This window comes from Sarcophilus harrisii, chromosome 5 (assembly GCF_902635505.1).
Source record: "Sarcophilus harrisii chromosome 5, mSarHar1.11, whole genome shotgun sequence".
NCBI lineage: Eukaryota > Metazoa > Chordata > Mammalia > Dasyuromorphia > Dasyuridae > Sarcophilus > Sarcophilus harrisii.
Window position 1 is genome coordinate 235,833,156 of NC_045430.1, and position 22,365 is coordinate 235,855,520.

The 22,365-nt window shown below is 36.0% G+C and overlaps 1 protein-coding gene across 2 annotated transcripts in view; it reads left to right on the plus strand.

The window, feature by feature from the left end:
• Nucleotides 1-22,365, plus strand: part of NSUN6 (NOP2/Sun RNA methyltransferase 6) — a 39,503-nt gene that overhangs the window by 13,686 nt on the left and 3,452 nt on the right. For both annotated transcript variants that reach the window (XM_003771893.4, XM_023505099.2), the window contains exons 6-9: nucleotides 5,749-5,830; nucleotides 11,098-11,217; nucleotides 14,173-14,311; nucleotides 20,121-20,275. In XM_003771893.4, the coding sequence (XP_003771941.1) occupies nucleotides 5,749-5,830; nucleotides 11,098-11,217; nucleotides 14,173-14,311; nucleotides 20,121-20,275 (496 nt within the window). The remainder of the gene's footprint in view (nucleotides 1-5,748; nucleotides 5,831-11,097; nucleotides 11,218-14,172; nucleotides 14,312-20,120; nucleotides 20,276-22,365) is intronic.

The window sequence follows — 22,365 nt, forward strand, 5'->3', positions numbered from 1 at the left end:
ACTCAATTTCCAGGTCTTTGCTGCTACAAACATTTTTGCACATGTAGGTCCTTTTCCCATTTTTTGAATAATCTTTCTTAATATGCAATGGGGCTGATTTATTACCCTTTTAGCAATTTTTAAAAAATATATGTTTATCCTTTTTTACGATAAGGTATTTCAGACCAATAAATTTCAGTAATCTCTGGAAGATCATTTTGTCTCCTTTTATTTTCCTATAAGAGGAACTTCTAGTTCCTCTTGTTTGTTTCCTAGACTTTAGATATTTATGTATAGATATTCAAAGCTATTTAAAACCATTTAATTTTTTTTGGATTTTGTCTCTTGTGAATATATATCTCAATTACGTTTCTTCCTTTTTTGTTGTTACTCTTTATGGTATCTAATTGGAGAGCTATAACATAGGCAGTTTTGGCCTACCTCCATTCTTTTTAGTTTGCAAGTTTGCAGTCCTTTTATATGGATTTACAAAGCATTATAGATGACTACATTTGTACTTACTTTTTCTCCCCAAACCAAACCAGACAAACTTTGTACTTTTGTGGGTTTTAGTTTCTTGACTAAGACTTTATAATTATTGATACTTTTGAGATTCCTTATGACTGTACCATTTTTATCTATATTAATTATTAGAAATAGGTGGCTTTCATTCATTGGAGGGGGTTTCCCTGTTATGTCTTGTATATCCCAAAGAGACAGCAGATCTCTGTAGTTGTCAGATTTACAGATAAGCAGCTCAGTCAGTGTTCTTTCTTTCATCCCTTCTTCATCTAAGTCATATTGGATGATCTTATTTATACTTGATAGCTTCTAATATCCCACTGTATCATTCTTTTGGAGGACAAGCAGCTTTTTCCTCATAAAAGCATTAGAGCTCTCTTTTTAAGTCTCTATCAGTTTTTAAGGTCTAATTATACAACTGATTTTTCTTCCTTTTCTCTTCTTTTGTGTAATACTTTTACTCTTTTGCATCTTGAGGAGGATTTTTCTCATAAGTTCTATTTTGGATCCTTTTGTTCCTCCTAATTAAAACCATGTTTCTGTTTTCTCCCAGAACGCTTCATTCTCCTTAACATCAGAATATGGAGAGGTATTCTTGAGTACCTTTGACTTTTTTCTCCAAGAGGGAGATCAGCCTGCATTTGAAAAACCAATAAGTCAGTTGACTATGGCAGAAATAAAAACATGCAGACTGAAGTTTACAATTTCCTCTTCTCCAAAAAAAGTTGAGATTCTCAGCTTCGGTTCTTTGATTTACTGATATTTGCACTTCAAGCTAAAGGTCTGGTTAAAATTTTTTATAGTCAATTATCACCTCTTAACAACTTAACAACCCCATTCAACTTCCTTTCCTTAGTCTAAACAGCAACTCCACCCCCCAATCTCCTCCTCTTTAGACTTGCATCAATTTTCTTACCTTTTTTTTTTTTTTTTTTTTTTTTTTTTTCAGTTGCCCAACTCACTGTTAAATCAAGAAGCCAACTTTGTGCTAATAAATTTTAGGGATACAAAGAGGAAAAAAATAGTCCCTGCCCTCAAGGAACTTTATAATTTAGTGATAGCAATCTATTTTATTAGTCTGCTTAACTGACATCATTCCACTTAGTTTCTCTTACTTTCTTAGCCTGTTTTGGCAATTACCTTCTTTTTCTTCTCAAATATTCCTCTTCAGATTCTGCTTTCTAATTCTTCTTGTTACTTTTACATTTTTCTTAATTGTTCTTTTTTCTTTATTAATTAAAAATTTTTTAATCAGCCCAAACCCATTATTTCCTCCTCTATTCTTCCCTCAGTTGAGAATACAAGCAAAACAAAGCCCATTATGAAAAAGTTCTTGTCAGTCAAAATACATTTTCACATTAACTAGGTCTAAATTTTGCATTTTGAGTCCTTTCCCTATTTATGACAAGGTGTAGCATGTTTTATCATTAGTCCTCTGGTATGGTGGTTGGTTGCTTTTAAGAGCCCAGCACAATAGAATGTCATGGAATACTTTATATATATATATATATTATAACTTGTTCATTATTTATCTAATTTATGGGTACCCTCTCAGGTTTTCATTCTTTACCACCTCAAAAATAACTATATATTTTTGCACATAATTTGTTTCACTTGGGACCATTCCCTCTCTACTTTTGCTAATTCCCCTTTTATTCTTCTTCCATCCCTCTGATTTCTTTTGAGTGAAATGTATTTCTAAAACTGGTATGTGTGTTTATTCTTCCTTTTTTTTTTTTTTTTTTGAGCATTAGAGGGAGGTTCAAGTGTCAAGTTGCTGCCCCAACTTCCTCCTCTTGGTACAGATGTGTATTTGTGCCCCCGATAAGTGAATTGATTTGCCATAACTATGCCTGCCCCAATACCCCTCTGTAGTCCTCTTCTCTTTTAACATTTCATAAGATCATCAAGGTATAACAAGACCACTGCTAAGCTTTGTTTAATTGAATTCCCTTTGTGAACCCTCACGATGATAGCATTCAGAAGGGACATCATGTGCCCTCTCTCTTTGTTTGAAGTTAAGCAATTTATCCTTGTTTAGAACTGTTATCATTATTCATCGTATTCACTTTTTTGTTTTTCTTTATTCCGTGTTTGAAATTCAGAGATTTTATGCAGTTCTGATCTTTTCATCAGAAATGCTTAGAAGTCCTCTCTTTAATTAAAGTCTGCTTGTAGAATTATACTTTTGCTGGGTAAGTTATTCTTGGTCTTAAGCTAATGTTTATATTTTGCTTTTTGGAATATTGTATTTCAAGTTCTCTGTTCCTATATAGGGGCTAAATGAGGTGTGATTTTGACTATAGTTCTTTGGTATTTGAAGTGTTTTTTTCTTAACCTGGAAACTTTGGATTTTGGTTGTGATGTTCCTGGGAGTTTGCATTTTGGGACTTAGTAGATTATTTCTATTTTATCTTGTCCTCTAATACTAAGAGATTTGAGCAGTTTTCTTTGAAGATTTCTTGAAATAAGTTGTCTAGCACTTTTTCTTGATTATAGCATTCAGATTGTGTGGTAATTCTTCATCTGTTTTCTAGGTTATTATTATTGTTTGAGATGCCTTAGATTTTTTTTTTTCCCTTCAGTCTTTTGATTTTGTTTTAACATTTATTTTTGCTATATGTAGTTACTGTTTTCTGTTCGATCCGTAATTTTCATGGAGTTTGTTACTTGGGTATGGTTTTATATTTCTTGTTCTAAGCTGCTAATTAATTCCAATTCTCTCCTTTCAAGATCTTAATTTCTAAGTTTTTCCTAAAAAGCTCTCATTCTATTTGTTAAAACATTTTAAAACTTTTTTTTTTTTAAATATAACTTCCAGCTATTCTAGGTGGGTTTGATCTCAAGCTATAGTTTTTTCTGAGATTTTACATGTAGATATCTTAGAATTGTTATTTTTTTTCTGGTTTCCATTTTGAATTTCTCTTGCCACCATAGTAGTTTCTATGGTATGATCCTTTTTTTCCTTTCAATTTTTTTTTCCTTTTTTTGGGGTGATGGTGGTAATTTTTCCAGCTTTTTGCCATTGGATTTTAGGGCCGGCCAGTTCTGTATTCTGAAGGGAAGTTGTGGAGTGATCCTGTTGCTATTTTCCTGGGGTATTTTCTTCTAGGGTCTCAGGGACAGGCTGGGGACTTGTAAAGTTTCAGTTTCTAATTGATTTTATCCAGGGCAATGTCTTGCTTGTTGATCCACGTGGTCTGTGCTGTACAAATTCCTGGCTAGAACATTAGATTGTTGCTGGACTCCGTCCCTCTCATCCACCTGAAAGACTGTGTTGCTTCTCAGTAGAATATTAGAGTCCTTTTTGCTTTGGGATTTTTGTTCTAGTTACATTCCTCTGCTGTCTGGGCTAGGTACTAGAAATGAGACCTTGTCTTGTGCTTGAGGTCTGAATTTTGGGGCCTTCCTGGTCCAGAAATGTCACCTTGGGCCACATGTCCTGTCCTCAGGCCATCCTGGGTCTGCATCTTGGAAATTGAGAATGGGTTGCCAAGCTTCCAGTTATCCCATGTCACAGTGCCCTGATGTGGGTCTATAGGTGCTCCAGTATGAGATTGGGGACCTTTTCTTGATCTAAGTATCCAGGTTCTCTTAGGGCTTTGGAGTGTGCCACTCCTGACCTGATTCCATCCTTAAGGGCTCTAGACTCCCCCATCTGATCTCTGCAGAACTGGGCTGGACAAGTGACACATTCTGACTTTTTTCATGACTCTGTCTCCCTAATTGAGCTTATTCTGCTTTTTCAGCCCATAGAATTTGGACCAATATTTAGGCCTACAAATTATCTTTTTAATTTTACTTAGTTTCTTCAGAATTTCACTGTTTCCTCTTTTTTTTTTTTTTTTTTTGCTGAGGCAATTGGGGTTAAGTGACTTGCCCAGAGTCACACAGCCAGGAAGTATTAAGTGTCTGAGACCGGATTTGAACTCAGGTCCTCCTGACTTTAGGGCTGGTGCTATCCACTGTGCCATCTAGTTGCCCTTGTTTCTCCATTCTTAATCAAAGCTCTGACCTGCTTTGCAAGTCCAAACTTTTCCCAAGTTATCTACATGAATTCTTTTTCTTTATTTGGCTCAAGCCATTATAAGATCAAAATAAGATCATAAAATTCTAGCTTATTTGGAGTCTAGAATCCAATAGTTCAGACAGATTAAGTTAATAGTACCAATGTACACAAAGCAGAATGTGTGTGTATAAATAAACATGCATACTGGCATACATAGACATACATACATACATATATATATATACACATAGTTTGAGAAAGGGGGCACCAGCAGCTGAAGGGATGTGGAAAAGTCTTATGTAGAAGATGGTGATTGTTTTGCATCTTGAAGTAGAAGAGGGATTCTGTGAGACAGCATGAGGAATCCTTTTTTTTTCTCACATTCTTAATCAATTTACTTTATGCCTCACTTTGCATTGAAGTTACTGAGTATCAGAATATATATTGATTCAATTTGGAGAATCTTAGTTATTCAGAGAATTTTCTTTTTCATAAGATACTGATGTATAAGTTGCAAATATTTTCATAGTAACTTTTTCTTTGGCTCATAAGTACTGCAGACAAGAATAACCAGGATAAATACTACAAATATTATGCTGAACAAAGATGAATATGTGTGAGAATAATAAATACTATAAATATTAAGCTTCTTTTGGGCATTATGATAAAAGCCCATTTTATCAGTTTTATCAGTTTCTTTGTTTTCTTCTACAAGAAGAACCGTTAAGCCATTCTTTTCATTCTTCTCATTAGAAGTAACTTCTTTTTGCCTTTTAACTTAATTTATTTTTTGAATTTCCTTGATACAATACATTTTTTCCATGTGGTATGTGAAAATTTAACATTTAATAGTTTTTAGTTAATGTTTATAGGATGATCATAAATTTTATGAGTACTACTTTGTTTTATATTAAATATAGATATAGATTCAGGTATTCATTGCTTTTAGGTTCATTAAAAGCTTGGGAAATTTTATTTTGGTGTCATTTATAGGTAGGTGAAACATTAAGAAAACAAGGTCATTCCCTTGAAGAATTTCTTCAAATTATCCCACAAAATTATTAGCAAAAATTAAAACGAATCAAAACAAACTTTTCTTAAAATGTTTGGGTTGTATGATTTCAGGAAGGCTGAAAAACATATCTTTGTTTCACTATGTCTACTGTTTTCTTAGAAATATAAATTGAGTATAAATAGATAATTTAAGTCAGATTAATGTAAGTATTCCTACTTTTCAGAGGCATAGGTATACGAATGACAGAACCAGTATATCTCAGCCCTTCATTTGACAATGTACTGTCCAGTGCCTTGTTTCTACAGGTAAGTATCTACATAAAATTATTTTGTGATACTTAAATATAGAATAAAGCCTAGAATGCTTTCATTTCTCATTTCAATTCCTAGAATCTTTGGTTTTTGTCAAGACTCAACTTTTATAGGAAGCCATTTCTGGTATATTTTCCCTACTCCCCTTTTAGATTAGATATATTTCTTTTTTTATATATGATATCTCCATTATTAACATGTAAGTTCCTTGAAGGCAGGATGCCTGGCACATAATAAGCAATTAAGCTCCTGTTTGGTGTTGTAAATCCTACATAATCTGTTTTTTATATTTTCCAACTTAATTTTGGATTAACGGTAAATGTAATTTTGTCAATTTTCTCCTTTTTTTTTTTTAACTAACAAGCTTACGCACAGAGATGGTCAAACTATTTTGTCTTGACCAACAGTTATTTTACTTTGTTGTTTATGAACTCAGAAATCTCATTATTTAATCACAATCTTATTCTTTTTTCATTGTTGAAGAGAGTCACGCCCATCAGAATTGATCATCGTATAGTCTTGTGTTTGCCATGTACAATGATCTAATTCTGCTCACTTCACTCAGCATCAGTTAACATAAGTTTCTCCAGAACTCACTGAAATAATCCTGTTGATTGTGTCTTACAGAAAAATAATATTCCATAATATTCACATACCATAACTTATTTAGCCATTCCCCAACTGATGGGCATCAGTTTCCAGTTTCTTGCCACTACAAAAAGGGCTGCCACAATCATTTATGCACATGTGGGATCTTTCCCTTTTTTATGATCTCTTTGGGATACAGACCCTGTAGATACACTGCTATGTACAGTTTAATAGCCCTTTAGGCATAGTTCCAAATTGCTCTCCAGAGTAGTTGAATCAGTTCACAACTCTTCCTCATTGTTCTTTTTTTGATCTCATTCCCGTTCATGGATCACTGTATCTCTCTAATTGATTTGTGGCCCCACTTAGCCCCACTGTTGTCTTGCTTCCCCTTCTCACACTTCTTGAGAAAGCCACCTGACACAATGAATTATCAAAACTTCCTTTCCTGTCAGGGCTTCACAACCTTTTTCCATGCGGAGTTATTGGTAATTTCATAATTAACATCTAATAATCTTTCCAAAATCCTAATATTGCTTTAGTTCTTTGTCCCACTGTACCCTCCCTTCCTGGATACTTTCACTTTCCAGACTTGTTTGAGACTTCTCTCTCCTGATATTCCTTCTGCTTGTCTTTCTCTGTGGGGTCTTCATGAAGGACCTGACCACTAATTAGATATTCCCTAAAACTATTGTAGATCCGCTGCTCTTCTCTTTTTATGAAAGATTCCTAATATGGCATTTGTGAATTTGTTTTTAAAAATATTTTTGTAACAGTACTAATAGAGTTTGATTTCCTTTATGATTTTGTGTTTTTAAAAGTATGATCATGACAAGTCCTTTGTCTTCAGAAGAGGGCCAGAACCTAAGAATGCCCCTTTTGGGGTTCTTGGTGGCCCTCATGCTGTCAGTTGCCTCTCTGGCTGAGGCTGCCCTGGTCTCTCTCCGGCTGTCTGGCCCGATGTCACCACCTGCCTTGGGGGCTTCTGCAACCAGGCGTCTGTAAGACAGCCGCCACGGCTTTTCTGTCCTGTGCCTCTTGGGGGCCCCATGCGCCTCCCCAACATGGTCATGCTGCTTCTACATCTCTCAGACGGCCTCCGGTCTGCACCTTCTTCTCAGGCCCTGGTCACCTAATGCTCAGACCCCTATGGGCGGCCTCTTGGTTTCTGCCTCAAGTGTGTCCTCAATGAGCCACTGGAGTCTGTCTTCTGGAGTGCCTCCCCTCCCTTCCCTTACTCCTCAGTCCCAGGGCCACTATCTCCTCTCTAGCACCAGGCAAGAAACCTCTCTTCACTTCTTTAGTTTCCTTCAGGACTCAGTGTATTATGGCAAAGATTGCAGATTGGTTTGCAAGTTCCAACTCTTTTGCAGCTCAGGTTACAGATGAGGAAACTGAGGCCAACAGGCCTGCCTAGGGTCCTGCCATTAGTAGGTGTCTGAATCTGGATTTGAACTCGGGTCTTCCTGACTCCAGGCTGGTGCTTTATCGCCTGTGCAGCCTAGCTGCTTTTCTGTACTTAGTTATTTTCATGACTTCTGATTCAAATTGAGCTCTTTGAGAGCAGGAACAGGTTTTTTCCCTTTGCATTCCCTGTGCTGAGCATAATTTCTCCCAAGTACTTAATAAAAGCTTGGTGATTGTGCTATAAACATTTCCCTGACCTGTGATTTCCTGTGGGGATCTGCATCTGCATGTGGGCCCCATACAGATGAGACCACAAAAGGGTGGGAGTGTGGATTCCACTGGGGCCGAGGGCAGCCGTGCTATGCCCAGGCCACAGAGCACCGCAGCTGTTCTGAGGAAAACCCAACCGACTTGCTATGTGACCCTGGGACAGTCACAGAACCCCTGGTCGCTATAGCTGCCTCAGCTGTCCAGTGGTTTCCAGGGTTGTGGTAGGGATCAAATGAGGTCATATTTGTAAGGCACTTTGCCCAGTGCAGGAGGCACTTGGTCATTGGGTGCTTCCTTTCTTTCTTCCTTTGTATTAGTTTGGATCTTCATTTCAAAAAGGTGATATCAGGAATGAGTCCCACTTCAGTACTCCCTTGCATCTAGTTTCTTAAAACTGGTTTGTGAGTCTGATGCTACCTTAGGTCTGGCCTAGAATAGGGTACTTCACATCTTCAGCATGATTAAGCAGTCTTCAGGTCTCTTTTGTACCTTTCTCCTGATGTGCATTTTCCAACATTTTAGGTGTCTAAATTATTCACTGATTTTAATTAAGTATAGTTTAAAAACAAAAATTACTTTATTTGCTCCTTGCCCCCACTTCTCAAACATTAACATCTTTATTACCAAACTAGTATTTTGCAATCCTAGATATCCTGTGAACATTTCTGAATATAATCAGTAATTGATGAAATGGTTATATGTACTTAGATTGAAGAATGACTCAGTATATGAATAAACTTGTTGAACTTTAAGCATTAAGAATAAATATCTTTGCTACTTTTCTTCCATATTTCTTTGACAAATGATAATTAAAATTGGGGGAAATAAAAGAAATGTGAGAATTGTTTTCTAATATTGCTCTGGTAGAGGCATAATTAATTTCCTTTTCCTTCCTGGCCTGCTTGATAAGCATCCTGATTGAATCAGAATTTCAAAGGGATCAAATAACCTTGTAAATGTAAATTGCTTTAGTTAAGTGTGTTTGAAAGGGCCTTCTTTACCCTCTAACTTGGAAGCTGCCTGTTGTTTGGATTTGGGGTTGTTCTTTGTGTGAATTCTATTCCAGACACTTTGTTATCTTGGAAAATTAGCCTGAGCTTCAATTTCCCCAATTGTAAAATGTTGATGATAATACTTGAAGTGCATATTTTAAAAGGTAGTTGTGAGAATCCAATGAGATGGTGTATTCAAGCATGTTACATACTTAATAATCCCATTCTGATGAGTAGTAATTGTAGTAGTAATTATCCTAATCTTCTGTAATAAAATACTTTGGGATTTTTGATTTTGTTTTGATTTTAGCATTAGAAAAAACTATATTCTTTCCAGGTAATAGCAGAAGCTTAAAATAATATTTCATCTACTTTTTAGTTTTATTTTTTTTTCTTAAAAAAAAGTTCAATTGAATGTTGCAAAATTATAAATTTCAAAAATGACCTAAATGAAAAGGTATGTGAAAAACATCCTTATAAAATTTATTTCAAGGTGTGGGAGGTCAATAAATGTGGAACATGGTTTTCAGACTTTTTGTTTAGTTGGTTTTGCTCATATTTTTCTTTTCTTCTTTTTTCTTCTTAGATATTATTTCTTTATGGCTCTAGGAAAAGAAGGGGTATTTTACATAACTTCATATGTACTTATTGGGGAGTAGGAATGAGGGAGAAAATCTGGAATTCAAAATTTTAAAAATAATTGTTTTAAATGTAACTGGGGAAAAATGAAATATTAAATAAGGGAAAAGGAGGGATAGTGGGAGAAATTATAGTGTTATAAAAAGAAAAATAGTTAGAAAATTACCCTGGCATGGGTTCTGGCAATAAAAAGTTATTTAAAAAAGAAAGAAAGAAAGAAAGAAAAATAGTTATGGAAGACAGGCATGGCTTTAAATGTACCTTTGTGATGAATTCAGATGTAGAAAAAGACATACTCACTTTTTCTAATATCCATTTTTTTAAATTATAGCTTTTTATTTATAAAACATACGCATGGGTAATTTTTTCAACATTGACCCTTGCAAAACCTTCTGTTCCAAATTTTTCCCTCCTTCCCCCCACCATCTCCCCTAGATGGGAGGTAGTCCAATACAATAACATCCATTTTTGAAAGCCCTAGAATATCTATCCATACACAATAATAAGTATTTTAAGTTCTAGATAATGCAAATCAATCACATTGCCAGAATTTGTTAATGAGTATTAGAAAATTTGCTTTGAAGAGAAAGTCATTAACTTTGTTATGCCACAGTTCTCTTTTATTGTCCTGACTCATCTCCTTAAATTGTCCCACCTCAGTTTCTAACTGTTCTTCTCAATCCTGCAAAATCATCCCTCCCTCTAAATCAGAATATTTGATAAGGATAAAAGATCTTATATTTTAGAATAAGCAGAATGCCTCTCCCCATCCCAAGCTATTAGAATATTAGATACTGTCTTATCAAGATGCCTCTCCCCATCTCCGGGGTGCCTCCCCCCATTATGTCATCCCCATTTCTGGTGGCTCACCCCACCCTGTCAGAATCCTGTTCCTGTGCTCAGCACCCTGACTCCGCTCCTGCCTCAGTCTATTCCCTGTGTCTGAGCCACATATGTATATGTCACCGAGAATTCACATTGTGTGCTGGATTCTTGGAGATGATAGTTTCATTCAGCCATGGGACCAAAACAAGGATCCATTTGGTCTCAGTAAATCTCTCCCTTTCAAATAAAATATTAAATACTCTCTAATCTCTATCTTGCCTCAGTTTCTATGGCATTACAACTTTATTTGGTATTCAGTAGTGCTCATTGGTGAAGGAAATTTTATGGGGAGAAAAAAATGCTTGAATTTCTTTTCATTATTAGGGCTTAGAAAGACAAAGATACCTGGTACTTGTGATTGAGGAAATATATTTGTATTCATTTTTAATATGATAACATTTAAGACATTTGATAATCATAATCATAACTAATGGTAATCATAACTAATTCAACATTACATTTCTCTTTTGCTGTCTTTAGAATTTGCCCTCAGCAGTGGTAAGCCATGTTTTGAATCCACAGCCTGGAGAGAAGATTCTGGATATGTGTGCAGCACCTGGAGGCAAAACAACTCATATTGCAGCATTAATGCATGATCAGGTGAGACTGCTTTCAAGGAGATTGTATGCTTAGATGAGGAAGAGTGGGTCTTAAGTCAATTGAAGGATCTTTTAACTTCTGTGAGGATTAATTTATTTTCATTGTTAAAATGCACAGTTAAAAAAGTTATCTTGAAGTAGTGAGGATACATACAGTTCTGCAGAAACCTTTAATAGACCCTAAATATAGGAGTTCTGTGTCTCTTTTTATTTTGAAAACTTGGAACAAATGTACATAATTGTAAATTCTCTTTTTTCTTTATTTCCTTAGGGACTGGTAGGTGGGCTGTATCGGGATAATGGCATTGAGATTAGAGAAGAGGTAACTGAGGCAAGAGATGCTACAGAGGTGGAATTGATAAGAGCTGTAACTAATTAGCTGTGAGAGAGGAGAAGGGCAGGGAAATGGCAGTGATAACAATGACATTGCCCCAGGTGGAAATGTTTAAATCAGAAGGAGCGGGCTTTGGACTTGCTTGGTTAGATGTCCCCAAGAGTAGCTGGAGATGTAGGTCTGGGGTTCAAGAGATACCTTGCTTCTGATCTCATTGCTGCTAACCCAACTGCCCCCTATCTCAGGTCCTCATCCCCTTCCATGGAGATCATTGGTCTCCCTGCCTCCTCATCTACTCCTTCCTTTACATTGCTGCCAGCCCTGATCAGACCTTGTGACCCATTCCAAGACTTGGCCAACTCCAGGAGCTTCCAGTTGCCCTAGAATATCAACTTCTCTTTACAAAGCCTCAGCCTAGCCCAGCCAGACATGACTCTTTCTTGCTCTTCACTCTTGTTCCTGTCTCAAGATTTTACATTCCCTGTATTGGTGCTTTTGCACTGACCATTCCCCATGACTGGTATGGAACCATCTTTCTCTCAGCTTCATGTGGTGTTTCTTTTTCTTTAAGGTGCATCCCAGGCACCATCTTTTGCATAAAGCCTTTATTCATTCCCTCATCTGCTTAAAGCCTTTCCTCCCAAGTGCCTTGGATTTAACTACTCTGTATATAAACTTTATATTTATGCCAAATATGTTTGTAGATGTAGTTGTAAATCCATTAGAATATAAGCCTATAGTGAGTAAAAATTTATTCATTTTTTGTTCTTGTATTCCTAGAGCTTGGAATATAAGTACTTGGTTGACTGGAAATAGATACTATATAATCTCAACTAGAATTTGACTACTGCACTTCAATCTTATTATTTATTTTTTGGATTGGCAATTAGGCTTCCCACAAGATTTTTACACTAATTCTTCCTTCTGCCTTTCAGAAGCTTATGCCTTCAACTTTATTGAGATAATTAAGGCCATCTCTTTTCTCTTCATTCCACATCTCAAAAAATTCTCCATTCAATGAAGTTATCTTTCCTAATAGCAGTTACATTCCCTCAAAAGTGCAAGAGAAAATAAACCTCATTGAGTCGTATTCTATTTTGTTTTGGCTAATATAGTTCTGAAATTTTTTTTCTGGTAATTTGCAGTGCTTCTTATTAATTGATCAGATAAGTGACATCATTCAGGAAGACAAAATATATTACATTAGAAAAGTGAAATTCTAGAATGGGTAAATTACATAATCCACTAATTTTCAGACTCAGTCTATTCATCATTAGTATTTTCACAGTCTGTTTATTTAGAATTTTATTAACATTTTTTTCTGAACAACTTAAAATATCATGCCAAACCATGTCTGAAACCAGTCCTACTAAATTACCTCAAGAAAGATCTTAAGTATAGAAAAATTAATATATGCAGTGTAATTCTTTGAAGATTGAGCAATCCTATTTCAGCAAACAGTATAAAGTACCAGTGGAACTAATTTTACATTTGCCTTGCTTTATGCTGTAGCTTTGTTTTGTGCACATTTTTGTTTAAATTAAGCCCTATTCTAAGTACATTCACAGTTTGCCATGTAAAGTAATCCTGAAGTTAACAATTTAGAAAAGTGAATAGTATCCTATTGAATTTATGTATTGTAGTATATAAAATTTATTTAAATAAAAGCATATCTTTTAATTGCTATTTTTTTTTATTAGCAAAATGCTTCTTTGTATAAATAAGACAGTGTAGTGAAGTTGCATAGAGAAAACTTAGGGAAAAATTAGCCAAAAATCGTATTCCAAATCTTAACTTTATGTCTTTCAATTAGCCAATTTTTGGTATTTTTGTTTTTGGTCAAATGAAAGAAAAAAACTTTTAGGTTACGAATAAGAGTTTGGTGTTTGTTTTTAAAATAAATCCTTTAGAGAAGGATTTTTCCAATTTCTTAAATCTTTGTCAGATCATCATTCTTATTTATCTATATATTATTGTTCCTCACATATTTAAGACTATTAAATTAGTTTGTGTCATCCATCATCAAAAATATTATTCTTTAATCCTTTGTCTTTTAAACCCTGTCCAAGTTCTTCAAATCCCTCTGAGTTGTGGAGTAAGAAAATGAAAAATGCTTAACAAAATATGAATGTCTTTAATATTTCAAAAATATTTCATTGGTGTAAATGGAGTGGGCAGAATACATTGTCATCCAATAGGGTAATCATTGTTCTGTTCACACGTAAGAAGGTATATCTTATCCCAAAATTTCTTTTGACATTTTGCAAATATTATTATTTATGTTTCTTTTGAGCTTTGATTAAAAATTGTGTTTTTTGTTTACCTTTCCAGTTTTATTCAGATTAAGGGAATTTTTTTCTTAAAATCAAGCAATCTTTCAAGTCAAGTGTATCCTGTTGGCAAACGTTTTATAAAAGAAAAGCACTAAAATATTTAGCTATTCATATGTTTACTGCCTTTCCTTATTATAATAGTTTATGTGAAACTAAGGTATTTGTTTAATGAATTTTGTTCTTAAAATTCAGAATGAGGGGAAGAAAGACTTACTTTCTTAGGGGTTTTTACATATTAAAAGTTCTAATGACTGTATTGGATTTGTTTTCATTTTTAAAATTTCTGTAGGGTGAAGTAATAGCACTGGACAAAATACCCAATAAAGTAGAAAAAATAAAGCAAAATGCTGCATTATTACATTTGAACTGCATCAGGGCCTTCTGCTATAATGGGACAAAAGCACTTGGGAAGGTAGAGAATGGACAAGGTAAGGTTTAAAAGCTTCCGAAGTGGGATTTTAAAGATAAATATTATTTTTGTTTTGCTATTTTGCTATGGTGTAAAAGAGTATGTTGGCCTCCATAAATCTGTGAAACCTTAACAATGAAAATAGGATACTTTAGCACAGTGGATATATTTTAATTACTTTTCTTTTCATTTCTTCATTATTCCTTGTGCAGTAACATATACTTAAACCCTACAAATCCTCTACCTCTAAGAGGCCTTCATTTTAATTCCATTTATCACAAAAACCTATTATTATGCAAGGTTTTGTTTTGTTTTGTTTTAAGATCTCAGCTACTTAGCTCATTTTCACTTATTTTTAAGTTCTCACCTATTTTGCCTTAATAAGACATTTTTAATGTAATGAATTTGTTTTTAAAGATTACCCATCATTGGTGGAAGACATTTTTGTTACGGAAATGTTTATAGATTTTTTTCAGTTTTCATTTGTTGTCCTCCTAGTTTCATCCTTAAATAGTCTGGAGATAGCTGGCTTAATTGGGTCTCTCACCAAACTTTTATGTAACACTTATTTTATTTCTCTTCAAGCTGTTTGTGACATTGTAAAGCTGACAGTTTTTCGTAGCCCTATCTGTAAAATTTTTATGAATGATTACATTTTAAACTGATGGTGTTCTTCGCTGTCCTATTTCTAGGCTTGTCAAGGGAATTTGTTACTTGCTAGTTAAAATAAACCAGTAATAAGATCAAGTCTAAATCTAGGTCATCAGCTCAGCTTGGTTATGGAGCCTTGGAAAGCATGAAACAGTCCCTTCTCCTTGTGACTTCTGGATTGCATGTCCTTGAGGATTCTTTTTTGGCCATTTTCTTTTCTTTCTTGAAAATATTCCTTGGTCATCTTCTGATCCCTTACCTTGTCACCTCTGGGTGGGTGGCTTCCAAGTCTGTACCTCCCCATCGGCCTCTTCCTGGGCTTCTATTCCTGTAGTATCTCCTGGATTTTCTTGGCCGTTTCATTGACCCCATGAGTTGAGTGTGCCCAAGAGTTTGTTCTCCCAAGTCCTACTTCTCCTTTGTTCTCTCAGATCCCATCAGCTGTCAGGTTTCCCTTTCTGCTGCTGCTATGTTTCTTATACTCTCAGTCACCTCCGGGGCCAGCAGCTCCAGGCCAGCGCTACCCCCTGCAGGTGTTTCTGCTGCCCCTCTTACTAATACACTGTCCTAATCATCTCAGAATCTCTCAGACCTCCAGCTGATCCTCGTGGTCTGTCAAAAAGAGTAGAGGCCCCATGTCCTCTGCACATAAACCACTTTTCTCACACTTCAACTTTATACACATACACACACACACACACACACTTCAAGAAAAGATACAAAATAGTAGAAGAGCGTCTGTCTCTTCTTTACTTTGTAGGTTGTTCTCTGCTGTGCACTTTTTTTTTTTACTTTATTCTTTCATTCCCCCATCTTCCCCAAGCAGGTTATAGTCAAACAAAGATATATTTATGTGTATACACACATCTTTCTATCCTTGCTGACTCTGTTTTAATTCTGCTCCTTAACTTGCCTTGCTATTACTTAACCTTCCCTCACCCTTTGCTTACTTCTTTGCCCATCCTTGCCCTCCTTATTTCTTTATAGATTTTGGAGTGTGTTACAACCTTCATGTAGTGTTGCCAATTGAACCCATTCCTGATGTGAGTCAGTTTTCAGAACTATGAGCCCTCCTTCCCCCAATGCCTCTGTGTCTATTCTTCGTCTGCACCTCATTTGTATAACATGATTACTAAAACAGGGGAGGTAGACTTCAGCCATTGCTCTGGGGTCCATTCCCCTGGTGTGTGAACTTGTCAGGTTTGGAAGAAGCTTAGTTCTGGATACAGAGTTCTAGTCTCTTCACTTAGGGAGTTTTGGTAGTTAATCTGAAATTTAGGATTGAAAACTATAATCTAGTTATTTGCATGATCTGTTGACTTGGGAAAGTGAAGGCTTAGTCCATTTTTCTCTCACTGGATGTAGCTGCTCCTTGAAAGTTAGAAAACTAGCCTACTCTCTGGAGTTCACCTCCTCCCCCCCAGGTAAATGAAATTACTTTAGCATTAATTGCTTCTGTTATTTAAAGGAATAGCTTATGTTTATGCAGTATTAATAACTGAATGTTTTTATTTTTCAAGTCTGTGTTTGTTTTAAGGCAAAGTCATTTGTAATATCAAAGGATCTACTGTTTAGCAATGCAAGCAAGGAACTTCTAAGAGAAGTTTGTTAGGTTTTTGGTTAACTGCAAATTCTTTGAAAAAGGTTATTTCAAAACCCCCCAATTTATTAGGTGTATCATGGTCTCATTCTTTAATGTGCTTTTTGCAAGTACCTAGGGCAGGATTTCAACCTGACAGTCCAAGCATCTAGTTTTGGCTGTGATACTCTACAGGCGCATGGGATTAGGATCTAAAAACCTCTGATTAGTGAAACTTGCTATCTGGATGAAATCTCTTGGGATTATAATTGATACTGTTTTGAGTTTTGGAATGATTATCTGAATTAAGTAGTGAAACCCATCATTTGAGAGGATTACCATTAATTTACTCTAAAGGATTCCTAAATTGGCTATTAGGTAGCCCCTGCTTTTTTCTCTTAAAGCAAATTTCTGTAATTCGAATGAGTGGGCAATAGAAGCCATAAGCACAGTTTAAGTATGTATAATATCTTGCTATTTTTGATTTGAAAATATGTAGTCATTATCTTATAATTAGGTAAATGAGCAGTTTGGTTTAGTCATCTGTATGTTGCTAGACATATATGTGCGAAATAAGGGTCTTAAAGGACTTTATGTAAATGTAAAAAAATAATTGATAGGACTGTCTGTAGGATCTGGATTTTACTGATTATTGAAACTAAAACTGAAATATCTTATGATTTAGAGAAGAAGATTTTAGTGTAGCCAAGTTTTCTTAGAGGGATGTAATTTATAGAATATTTTGTGACATCAATGGGAAAGTCATTTTACTTAATACTTTATACTAGTCCCTAGCCACTGGAGATCAGCTAGCTTGCCATTCATGGCAGGGTGAAAAATTCCAAAATCTAGGGATTGTAGCAGCATGTACCTGAGTGGAACGTAACTCAGGGTAGCTCTGGCACCTTCTTGGGTGAGCATGCCCCAAGCAAACCTTGGGTTATGATACTGTGAAAGCAGAGCTCTCAAACCTGCTTTGCCCGGGAACTGAATGGGCACCTGTCCCTGACCCAATTGACTATTCCTTTTACCTTGGCTTACTTACCTCGAAGTAAGAAAGAGAGTGAATCAGGAAGAATTAACTCAAGGACAGTAACAGATGAATTCAAGGCTGGAAATCTAGTTCTGGATCTGGATGATTCCCACTCTGCTAAGTAAATATTACTAGATAAATTACACAGAGAAGCAATGAAGGGAACAGCAGAGTAGTTAGATGCCACTAATAGAATGGGATGGGAAAATAGAAGGACTTTAGAAAGGTTAATGGCAGGAAGAGGAGCAACATGTTTTGTAATTGGAAGTAGTTTCACTCCTAGTACAGCCCTTTCAGAAGAATTAGCAGAGAATTCAGGGATTGATAATCCATCCTGTGTAAGGAGGTCTGTGCAGGGATTAATAGACTTTTCTGAAGTGGGTTGGAGAAAGTATTAGCCAAATTTGAGGGATTAGAAAAAGATGTGGAAGCCAGAGTATTAAAAAGGGGGGGGGGCAGCTAGTTGGTAGAGTGGATAGAACACTAGCCCTGAAGTCAGGAGGACCCGAGTTCAAATGTGATCTTAGACACTCAACACTTCCTAGTTGTGTGACCCTAGGCAAGTCACTTAACTCCAATTGCCTCAGCAAAAAAAAAAAAAAAGGGGAGGATGGTGGAAATTGTGAGAAATGGTTGGGCATTTTGGTTTCCACAGTTATGAAAATTAAATTGGAGAAATGAAATTTAAATTAGAAAATTGAAACCCACAAGGACATCAAGGAGTAATCAAAAGCTAGAGGTTACCTTCCCATTTCTAGAATGTAAGCTTCTTGGGGGAGGGACTGACTATGCAACAAAAGGTAGAGATTCATGTCATATAACTTCTGTAACATCAATTAATGGGGAATCAGGGGAGGGGCTTGTGTTTCAGGATTGGAAATAAAATGCTACTTTTGGAGTTTCAAAGGTGTCTCTACTCATTCTTGCAAGAATGTAAAATAAATGTCTCCTGTACTCATCAGTGAGTCAGTGGTGGAGTTCTTGGTAAGATATTTTGTTCTTATAAGAACTTCTCCCACTTCTAATGCCCCTGTGTCTATTCTTTTGCACCTCATTTGTATAACATGATTACTATTTTTAACTTAACTCTGCCCCAATCTTTCTTTTGAGCTATTCTGTTATTATGAATCTTAAACATATAATACACATTTTCCATGTTAAAAACAAAAAACAAAAAACAATTTATCCATGTTTAAGCAGTTTGTCCATGTTGAGTTCCTTAAAATAGATCTTTGATATTGGCAATTATATGTTAACTTTTCCGTTAAGTTTGGGTTTGGTTGATAGAAAGTTCTGAAAATCTCCAAGTTTGTTAAAGGTCCATTTTTTCCCCATTCAGGATTATAGATAATTTTGTTGTATAAGGTATTTTTGGCTGCAGGCCTGGTTCTTTTGCTTGTCTGTAGATGTGATTCCAGGACCTGCCAGCTACTTTTGAGAAGATTCCAGGTTGGACTGCCTTTGTATCTCCAGTGGTTTACTGTCTGCCTTGCAAGCAAGAGAGGGTTATAGACAGGAGTTAATGGAGACAAGCTGGAAGAACTAGAGAAAGAGTAAAGATGAAAAAGACATTCTGAAGTTGAGAGGATAGGCTAGTAAAGAAGGAAGGTCAGATGACCTGAGGCCATGTGGCAGCAGAGTGGTCTCAGTCTTGGGCCTGGGCAGATCCTGGGGGTTCTGGGCAAGGTGGGACCATCTCTCTGGGCCTCTTGTGGACCTCTGACTGGTGAGAACAGGACCAGGGATAAGCACTTAGGTCGCACCCATTGTGCATCAGCCTCCATGCTAAGTGCTTTACAGTGATTATCTCATTGGATCTCACAAGGACTCTGTAAGGTGGGCAGATGCTGTTTTGACCCCTATTTTACAGCTGAGGAAACTGAGACAAACAGCAGCAAAGGAACTCGTCCAAGGTTACACAGCTAATACAGTGCCTCAGGCTGCATTTGAACTCAGGGCTTCCTGACTCCCTAATCTGGTTGCCAGATTATGGTTCTTTGTATCAAACAAGGAAGTAGGGAGTCCCATGTCACGTGCGTGTGAGTGGAGAAGTACAGAAAAGGTTCAGCCCTTTAATGGTAAAATATGCTCCAGGGAAGACAGGACTCTTTCAGTGTATTCTTGGAATAAAGGTCATTAAAGTTGAGAGCTAGGAGCACAACCTCAGAAACCATCTCTTTGGGTGGTTTTTTTTTTTTTTTTTTGCACCATGCCAGATCTAGAATTAGACTAGAGTGGGTTTCAGACTCTGGGACTTATTTACAGTTGCTTACTCACTGGAATTAGGCTGCAAGCTCTTTTTCTCAGACCTTCATATGACATTAAATTGTAATCGGCACACGTCAACTACTATTACAGTTTTAGTTTTTAAATACAAGTGTTCTATGTCAATTCTGTGTTAAAGTTTAAGCTAGTGATAACATACTAGTTTTTGGGGCAAGATGAAAAACTTGTCCATTATTTTTGCTCTTTTTGGCCTGTTATTACTAATGATACTTGTAATATTTTAAAATTCGTTGGTAACAGATTTGTAAGAGTAAGTTGGAAACATATGCATAATTCCAGTTACAGGAGGACCACCCTTCTCACCTGAGTCCTTTGATCGAATTCTTCTTGATGCCCCCTGTAGTGGGATGGGACAAAGACCAAACATGGCTTATACCTGGACTCTAAAGGAAGTGACATCTTATCAGCCATTACAAAGGAAACTCTTTACAGTGGTAGGTATTTATCATTCAGCATCATTTCAGTTCTACATTTCAAAGAGGCACATGGTTGGGAGGACCAAGGATTCTTGTAGTTAGTTCTCTAAATGTTTTTGAGTAAACCTTAAAATTATGCAGATGGGTGACTGTTATATCAGTGATATCTTCAAAAAATTTTATACTTTTAGTGTCAGCCTATTGGGAAATAGGCTTTCACTATAAAAATGACCAGTGCATTGATGTGGAGAAACATAATTTATACCTTTTAACTCTTATCCAGAAATATCAGATTTCAGGACGTAATATTCAGCTTGAATTACCTGCTTTTATAGCTATTTCTTAGTCCTTTAAAATTAAATGTGAGAAATGTTTTGCTCTCTTTGTGGTAAATTCATTGGTTCCCATGAAATTTCTCTCTTTTCATGGATATGTACAAAGGCTAGACAGATGAGAAAATTTTCTTTTTCTTTCTTTTTTCCCTGGAGAGTTTTCTTTTCAGCTTTCTACAGCTTTCCTTCTTGTTCAAGGGTTGTAGTGAGTGGATCATTTATCTAGTTTTCAATTGAAGATTGAATTGAGTACAGCTGAGAATCAGAAAATTGCAAAAAGCTATGAGGGAAGTATTACTACAGAGCTTGACTTAGATAAGGGATGCTGTTGTCTTCAGAACCTTATGCAATTTATTGACATGAACTTGTATACAAAATAGGTACTGATTTAACAAGATTGGTGATTTCTTGGTTGCATAAGAGAATAGAGAAAGAGGCATTACAAAGTAAAGGAGAAGACAGAAGAGCTGTTTAAAAAAAAAAAAAAAGATTTTTCAGGGGGGTATCATAAGGATAAATAGGTTTCCCTAAGTTAGACTTATGATCATGATAGGTTTCAGTCATCCAGAAAATGTAAAATATGCTAAGTGTGCATAGTACTCACTATACTCTAATAAGACAGGGAGGTTAACCCTTTAGAGAGGTTTTTATTCAATTTACTATACTGCTCCTGGACCCTAAAGGGTACATCCATTTTGCTTTGTTTTTGTTAATCCAGATAACTCAAAAGTACTAGTAACTATTTTTGTTACTTGTGTTTTCTCCCCTTTCATCTTTTCTACTCTGTTTTGAAGAGAAAATTAAGAAAAATATTTTCCTTGTATAAATTCTCTGTTCTGTCTCTACATCTTTTATATCTTTCCCTTTTTTCCCCCATCTCAAAAAGGCTCTTCTCTTGAAAAGTTTATTTAAAAATACATTTTGTCCTTTTGAAAATAAATGATTATGGTAAATAATACATTGTTGGTTGCCACTATGGCAGGGACAGAGTTGATCTCCTAAGTGTTATATCTTCCCTACTGCTTTTTTGTTTTATTTTGGTTTCCCTATACCCTATAAACTCTGGATTGAGGTGAAATTATAGCATTTTCCCCACTACCAAAGATTCCACAAACCTTAAATGGGAAAGGAAAAAGATATTTTAAAACATGAACCTCGGTAATTCATATCAGGTAGCTTATGTTTTCTTCTCTTTTTCCAATCATTTGATTCTGTTCTGCTAATCCTTGCTGACTCATGGAATCATTGATTATTGTTTGGTCTGTTATCATTTTCAGGGAATTTGTTACTTGGGTCAAGTTGACTGTTTTTTTTTTTCCCCCAAACTTTTTCCTTTCACTTCTTCTTTCCAGAGCTTTTATTTCTTTTTCTTCTTTTTTTGATATTTTGCTTCATTTTTTTTTCTAGGTATTCATGCAGTCCCTGTGGAAAGGCAGTTTTTTCTTTGGGTCTGTGCTCGCAATTGTCACAGAATGACTATCTCCTTCCTTGGAGGATCTTTAGATTTGCAATAATTTTTGGTGCTGGTCAGGGTTTCCTTTGACTTATTCCTCTCTAGCTTTAGTTCCTAAACTGAGGCTTTATGCTCGGGCCAGGCTCTATCCCATGATGTATTTTTGGGGAAGGTGGTCAGCCCTGTATCACATCGATTCCTGCAGTAAACACCCCCCAACTCTCCATCATATCTTTGAATCTCAGAACATTGGATCTTCAGGGCTTTCTTTGGAAGGCATCTCAGGGCAAGGTACTAGGACTGCTGGGAAGGGGGATGCTTGA